The sequence below is a fragment of the Gavialis gangeticus genome, unplaced genomic scaffold (assembly GCF_001723915.1).
Source record: "Gavialis gangeticus isolate Ggan-Ray unplaced genomic scaffold, GavGan_comp1, whole genome shotgun sequence".
In the NCBI taxonomy this organism is placed as follows: domain Eukaryota; kingdom Metazoa; phylum Chordata; order Crocodylia; family Gavialidae; genus Gavialis; species Gavialis gangeticus.
The window spans coordinates 39,347,005-39,355,002 of record NW_017729034.1 but is presented as its reverse complement, the minus strand read 5'-3'; the positions used below and the strand labels follow the sequence as shown (position 1 = coordinate 39,355,002).

General features: G+C 47.5%; 1 protein-coding gene across 1 annotated transcript in view; it reads right to left on the bottom strand.

The window, feature by feature from the left end:
- SRD5A2 (steroid 5 alpha-reductase 2) overlaps positions 1-7,996 on the bottom strand; it is a gene marked incomplete at its 5' end in the record, with an annotated part of 55,833 nt that extends 47,837 nt beyond the window's left edge. Inside the window, one exon of the mRNA XM_019526711.1 lies at positions 7,857-7,996. Within this exon, the coding sequence (XP_019382256.1) occupies positions 7,857-7,996 (140 nt within the window). The remainder of the gene's footprint in view (positions 1-7,856) is intronic.
- Between the last annotated feature and the right edge of the window lie 2 nt (positions 7,997-7,998).

Genomic DNA, 7,998 nt, shown 5'->3' with positions numbered 1-7,998 from the left:
GGGGGGGGGGGGGGGGGACGGGGACAAACAAGCAGCTTCACCAGGACAAATTAACTCCCCTTCTACATACATACCTCCCTACAATCCGTACTGCACCCACTGCCATAGGAAGCCTCCAGTGTGACGGACAGGCTAGTCAAGATTTTACAATGCTGTCCACCAGTTCATGAACACACAATATCCCTGTACAAGCACAGGAATTGTTTATATGAAAAAAATGAATACTATGGAAAAATTACATCGTAGTTGTCTCACCGTAGCAGCTGGAATAAAGTTGGGGTCAACCTATGACAAGCCAGCTCCATGCCGAACACCTGCAATTGCTCCAGCGACAGTGTTAGATAAGACTTGTTAAAAAAAAAATCTCCCTTCATGACAAGAAAGCTGGCCAACAAAGCAAGTCTGCCAAATGTCTTAAAAAATGCAGAAGTCTTCCCAGTCTGCAGAACGACCGTGCTCCAACCACAAGGCTTTTGCAAGTCATTCCTAAGTAAGATCATTTAGAGTTTAGTAGATGTTATGCTCCAGGAACACAGTGAAATCTGCAGGTCAATCACTGGGAAAACTCACCATGGTGATCTTATTAGCTGGTACACTGAATTCCCATTAGAGCCCTATTGATTTATACACAATCTAATTCATCATCTGTTAAAGTAGAATTAGTCATTTCCAAATGTACACACACACTAAATGGGATTTCTCCTGATCTTTAGTTGGCTTATCTACGTAATCATACTGTTCTTCTATAATGGGCCAGAGGGCACACAGTTTGTACTCAGAAGTTTTTATAATATTTTTCCAATATAAATGTCAAAAAGCAGTCTTTACTGTATGCTGACAAGGCAAGCAAAATAGCAAAATAATGTCTCACGGTAAGCTGAAAATGGTGAGCTACTGATAATTATTCATGGATTGACAGTTACTTATCATTACCAAGCCCCTTAGAGTGTTAAATTAACCAGATACTGACATGTGATCCTGATATGGGATCCTCAGCACGGATCCATCACAATCAGGGTTCAGACTAGGGCACAGCCCAAAGACAGCCTTGATGCTGTTAAAACAAGCTTGTCTAACATGCGACCCACCAAGCCATTTTATCTGGCCCGAGGTCCCTCGCTCGGGACAGGCGAGGAGTCCTGGCACCTGCTCCGCACTCCATGGCGGCGGGGCAAGGAGGGCAGGGCCGGCCCGCGGGCCCCCGCCGCGCCTGACTAAACAAGTTGGGGACAGCACCTGCAATTTTTCCTCTATCTCTGCCCCTTGCCCCAGCGCGCGGCCGGGGGGTAGCCGCAGCATGGCCCGCGCCCTACCCGCATGCGTGGTGGGCGGAGGCACCGAGTACGTTCCTGCGGAGAGCGGGGGGCGCGTCGGGGCTGGGCCGGGACTGTGGGGCGTGCGGTTGCCGGAGCCGGGCTGGAGGCAGGAGCCCGGCCCAGAGGCGCTCTACCGGAGGATGCTGGTCGCAGGCGGAGAGGATGCACGTCCGGGAGCGCCCGTGCTTCTGCCCCCGCCCCGACACGAGCCCGTGCCCGTGCCCTGCGCTGCCAGAGCGGCCCTGCACGGGAGGTCAAGCAGCGGTCGCTGGCACTGCCGGCCCGCGCCTGCCTCCCTCACCCACCCGCTTCAAGCCAGCCCTGCTGCTCTGCCCTGCTCCCTTCGGGCGCTGTGGCTCTCCGGGCCCAGCCGCCCGCGCACGAGGCCCCGAGGGGGCCACTTCTCATGTCCAGCTCAGGACGGGACGAGCCTGCACCGGTCAGTGCCGAGCGGCACACGGCTCCGCTGCAGCTTCTGCTGGCCGGTGCAGACCTGGCCGGCCTCCTCCCGTCCCCAGCAGCACATGGGAAGCCGGCTTCAGCTGCGTGCTGCTTTTCCTGGCCGGTGCCGACCCGGTTCTGCCCAGGCAGGTCTTGCAGCACCATCTCAACCCGGGCATGGCACCGGCAGGCCGGGCGGGCCCCAGGTCAACCCCGGCCTGGCCCCGTGGCTTCTCCAGCACCAGGTCAACCCGGTTGTAGCCAAGCGGCTCCTGCAGCATCGTGTCAACCTGGGCACGCATGCCATATCAACCAGCACCGGGTCAATCCCTCCAACTTCACTGGTGTCAAAGCTCACATGACATCACTTCCTGATGTGACACAACTTCCTGTGAGCTCTTTGAATATGATTTGCTGGCCCACTGGGTAATAAAAAGTGTGTGATCTGGCCCCACATTCAAAAAGGTTGAAGACCCCGTGTTAAAAGATGGTTTGAATGCTATGGATATAGGCAGTGCCTTCATTTCTCTTCAGCTTTAGACACATGAGACCACAAGGTGCTGCTATACCATTTCTGTGACATACCTGGACTACTGCTACACAAGTTCGTTCATGAAATTTGTGTAGCAGTAGTTCAGGTATGTCTAGGTGTCTAGGTATGTCTAGTAGTCCAGGTATGCCCAGTTTTGGGCCCCACATTTCCTTCATCCTTCATGAAATGTGGGCCCCAAAACTGGACACAGTACACCAGAAGAGGCCTCACCAGTGCTGAACAGAGTGAAAGAGGATGTGAACCTTGTCTGAACAGAGTGAAAGGATCTCTTCCTTTGATTTGCAAGACACTCCTGTTAATGCAGGATGCTATTGGCTATTTTTGGAACAAGAGCACACTACTGGCTCATATTCAGTTTATGGTCCACTGTAACCTCCAGGTCCTTTTCTGAAGTACTACAGCCTAGTCAATTATTCCCCAATCTGCATTTGTGCAGGCATCTTCATTGTCAGAGCTGTGAAAATCTTGTTCATGTCTGAAATCTCATTTCAATAGCAAGAAATCCTCTCCTCCTTCCACCTGCTTACTAGACATTTTACTTTTGTTCCCAAGAGCAGCACCTAACCATACTAATCCATGAATTCATAATGTACAGATTGTATTATTGTAAATCGCTGTACCTAAAAGCTTTTGCCTATATAGCTTAGGTTGCCTGTGTAAATAAAAGCATATCATTTCTGTGTTTTGGTTCCTCCAATGGCTACCAATCAGTTGTCCCTGCCAATTCAAAGTCCTGTTCAATTGCCTTAAAAATAAGGACTCAAGCTACTGCATCTCTCTCTGTAGCCCTCTAAGATAGGGGTTGTAAATTATTTCAGCTCGAGGGCCACTTAATGAGTTTTGATCAGCTGTTGAAAGCTATACACATAAAATTAATGGTGAAGATATCATATTAACAAATTATAAATTAAAAACAAATTATACGCTAACAAACATCTACTATAAAATACTTTATTTAAAAAATGTTTTCCCTGATTTCTTTTTTTTTTTGATTACTGTACATAGAGGCAATTGTATAATTGCTCAAAATAAAGGCTTGCTCTTGTATATTGAAAATTAAGTTAAAGAAAAACAAACTCACTCATTCAATGGGAAGAATGAAGCCTCCGATGTGTGTTAACCCGAGAATCAAGATCAGGCATCATCTCCATTGTTGCAATGCAGAACACTGCTGCAAAGTGGTCATTGCTCATTGAAGATCTATGTGGGGGAATATGTGTGTGCATGAGTGGTGTGTGTGTGCAGGGGGTAGGTATGCATATGATATATTGAGAGTGTGTTTGTGGGGGCAGGATATGGGGGGTAGGGTATACGGTGGGTATATGGTGTGTGTCGGGCAGGTATGTGTGGGGTGTTTACATGGGGGGTAAGGAGTTACGGGGTGGTGGGTGTACATATGACTTCCTTACAGAAAGCTCTGTCCCCACCCCACTTCTTTTTTGAAGGGAGCTCCTGACCAGGAGACAGATACTCTTCCACTCACGGGGTGGAGAATGGCAATAGCACCATGGCACCAGCATGTGAGCACCCACACTTGCCTCCCTCCCTCCACCTGCTCCCTTGCCCCGAGGTGGGGTGGCTGGGTCGGGCCGGGGCATTGTGCAGGGAGAATTATAAGTCCCAGCAGTCCTGGGGGCTAACCTGGCTGCTGTGGCTTCAGTCTATTGAACAGGGTGGCCCCTTCTAACCTTTCAAACCATCCCCACACCCCAGCCTCCCTGATGATAACCCATGGATAGAACTGCTGCTGCAGCCACACGGGCCAGAAAAGTAAAGCAGAGGCATGAGGGCAGTGACAGTGGGGGTTTGGTGGCATGGAGCACGCTGCAGCAGGTCAGGCTGCTCCAGGACTGAGTGTGGTTCACCTGGGGCCTGCCACACAGAGCCAGGCAGAAGGGCAAAGCTGTTTGTCCCTTGTAGTGCCAGCAGAGGCTGGAGCTGGAGCAGTATTCAGAACCGTCGGGGCCCGAATGAGGCTCAGTGCTTCCTATGCAGCCGGCAGAGGCCAGAGCTGTTGCCTGCACTGCCCATGGGCCGGACAGAATCAATTGGCAGGCTGGATATGGCCCATGGGCCACATTTTGCCCACCCCTGCTCTAAGACAACTGAATTTTTCAGGGACTAACAATTCACAAAGCACACAGAAGTCAGAACCAAACATTTGTGACATAACTGTTTGGTCTATGAAACAAATTTTCAAAGAAGATTAATCTAATCCAGAGTTTGACAGCCCTGAAGGGCTTTCCCATTTGATAAGTTTTTTCAGAATATCTGCAATTGCCAAATACTCCCAAGGAAACCCTACCTTCAAGACGACCTTCCTATGACTATAGGAATGAGAACTCAACTCAGTGAAGCCCTCTAAGGATTCCATTATGCTACCAAATTACCCTGGGGAACACTTGAGTCAGGCAGCACTGGGCACCAGAGAAAACTTGAGAGCGCTAAAAGCTGTTATCAAACCTGGCAGCCAGTCAGTTAAAAACTTTTTGCTCTAAAATGCAAAGGATTCTTCTTGGGGGGGGGGGTCTTTTGTGAAGAGGAGTGTGTATGGATGGTAAACGATAGTACCGAAGGGCTATTTCCTTCCCCACCAGTTTCTGATACTATCAGGAAGATCTTTGGAAATCATCTATAAGTTCTCACGTTGTGGCATGTCAATGAAAAAGAATAAAGCCACAATGATAAATCTGCTTTGTGTTTAGAACTATGCTGACATGCTATTGTGGCTTTTATTTAGACATATGCAAAGTATTCAAGTTAGTTGTTAGCCAGTATTGTTAACATGTACAGACTTGTATGTACTATACACATTTAGGACTAGTCTAAATACATATATTTACCAACTGGTATAAGGTGATCCAAGCCCATTGTAAAAGCATAGTTATACCAGCATAAAAGCTTATTCCCATATATTTCCAAAAATAAGCATTAGCGATATAAATACCTGTTCTACACTAGGGAGATGCATCAATGTAACTATGTCCATTTGTATACCAATGCAGTTAAAGCCATGAAAAAACTGGGTTTAAGCCAGGTTTTGCATGTAGTCTATGAAAGCATACTAATCCAGTCCCCGGAATCATTTCATTTTTACTAAAATATTCTTCCCAATCAACACTTCACACCAGCAGAAAGTGTGCAGAGCTCTGATGCAGTTTGACAACAATATAATCCCAGAATGCAGCAATCTCTTTATTGCACAGTTAGGAAACAGTGGACATGTCTACACGTTCACTAATGCACTTTAGGTAATGTGCATTAAATCTAGTACCTCCACTGTGAAGTACTAGAAAATGCGCATTAGCCTATTTGGATGCACATTAGCAAATGAGCACATTTTTGTGATGCTTTAATGCACATTAAAAGATGAGCATTAAAGCGCAAGTGTAGATGCGCCAGTATGTATACACAGCAATAAATGCCCAGTGTTTTATTTCCATAAGAAAACAGAAAGGTTCAATGTTAAGGTGAGGAGGACAAATGTGATGTTAAGACAGTGGTTCTCAATTGGAAACCTGTGAGATCCTTTCAGGAGTGCTGTGACATGATAGTACTACCACTGCCTTATTAAATATCATACCAAACATACCAAAAGAAAAGAGAGAGACAGTAAAGTCATTTTCAAAAACCTTTATTGGTATTTTAAAATAGTCAATGACACCTTGAATTGCTTGAAGTGAGAAAAGTGAGCATTATAAAAGGAAGAAATAGAGGCTTTCTTAGAACTGTATCTTTACAATGCCAAAGGAGGTTGCTAAAGAAGCAAAAACTCAATGTGCTGTGAACAAATTAGGTTAGTTTGACAAAGAATGTTATTAATTGCATATTAATTCTAAGAACGGGGAATAGGAAATATGGAAATATTAACTGATGAGAAATTTTGAAATCACCAGTGCATATGATTTATATGACTGAAATAGTAAAATTACCGGTTTCAGCCTATTTAGGAGAGATAGTGTGGCTAATAGCAACTGGGGTGATGCAGTTTGGTCTAAGGAAATCATTACCTTACTTCAGAAATTTTGCTAATTCAGCAACACAAGATACTGACTACAGTGCATATGATCACTGGAAATGTTATTGTGTAGATATGGGCAAATCTCTCTCACCAAAGTTGATACACCCAGTATAAGAAAACTAGACTTTGGATCTTACGATGATAGAAGAAGAGAATGCCACCTCAGGACTGAAAGGTGAGAGTTATCCAGTGATCAAGGATGATGGTCTAATCTTCAATATCAGCCAGTAGTTCCAACAGATAATACTTATATTTGGTGCTTCAGAAAGGCTAATAGTAAGTAAAATCATAAGCAAAGGAAAATAAGCAAAACTGACTAGAAAGAAAAGTTTGGACAGGAAAAAAAAAGAATGAAAATTCAAAAGGTTTTTTTTTTTAAGGATCTTACTAGCGGTCTAAAAATCTGCAATCAGGTAAGTGAATTTTTTTTGGCTAATAGTTCATCCTAGCTCACTGGCAAAGGTAGCTAGCTGCTATACATACCTTGTATTGTGCCATGTAAATATATGGGAGTGAGGGACACGCACACACGACTCAGAACACAGTTTTTCACATACACATGCACACAGTTTCCCAGTTCTCCCTATGGAACAGCAGTTTGATTTCTACCCACTCCTGCTACCAAAACAATGCTCTAGTTTCATCCTCAAAATTTAAAGCACGTGAGCTCTCCCAGCTTTACGCTATGCCTATACTCCTGCCAGCTGCTCCATCCTCCAGTTCAGTGGCTCTCAACCTTTTTCTAGGCTCAAGGCACCCTTTGGTAATACCAGCTGTGGGCTTTGATGGAAGTTTGACTGAAGAAAAATCTTGGAACCCTTCTTATGTGTGCACCGCACTCAGAGCAACCCCAAAGGGGCAGCGTGCTTTGGACCTGTGGATTCCCACTTGAAAATGTCTTGTGCCTGGCTTAAGGTGCAGTCTCAATGGGATCTCACGGCACCCCGGGGTGCTGCAACCCCCCTTGGATGAGACCTGCAGAGGAGGAGTGTCACAAAGAAGCAGATGCACCAGGCCGCCACGGGAATGGACCTGAAGGGAGAAGGGAGCCTGCAGCACCCCGACAGGATCACAAGGCACTGCAGAGTGCTGCACCTCCCGCCCCAGCTGAGACCCACTGCTGGGGATCATGAAGGAGTAGATGCAGGAGACAACCCCTGAAGGGGAAAGGGAGCTCACAGCACCCTTGACAAGACCAAAGCACCCCAGGCTGTTGTGGCCCCTCAGCTGAGACCTGCGGCAGGCCATCATGGAGCAGCAGATGCCCAGGGCGACCACGAGGATGGGGAAAATGGGAAGGGGGAAGCCGGGACAGGGGGAAAGTGGGAAGAGGAAGACAAAGAAAGTGGGAAGCAGGATCGGGGGAAGGAGAAGGGGAAAGTGGGAAGAAGCAAGTTGGAAAGGGGAAGCAGGAAAGGGAAGGAGAACGCGAAGAGGAAGCAGGAAGGGGAAGGAGAAGAATGGGCAAGTGGTAAGGGGAAGCAGAAAAGGGAAGGAGAAGGCGAAGGGAGAGCGCCGGCGGTACCTGTAGAAGTAGTGGCCGCCGAAGGTGGCGCAGAGCAGGCGGCAGCCCAGCGGCTCGAGGCGGGGCGGGCCGCGCAGCGCCAGCAGCAGGGCGGGCAGGGCGAAGGACGGCAGCTCCAGCGCGAACCAGGCGGCGGCGGCGG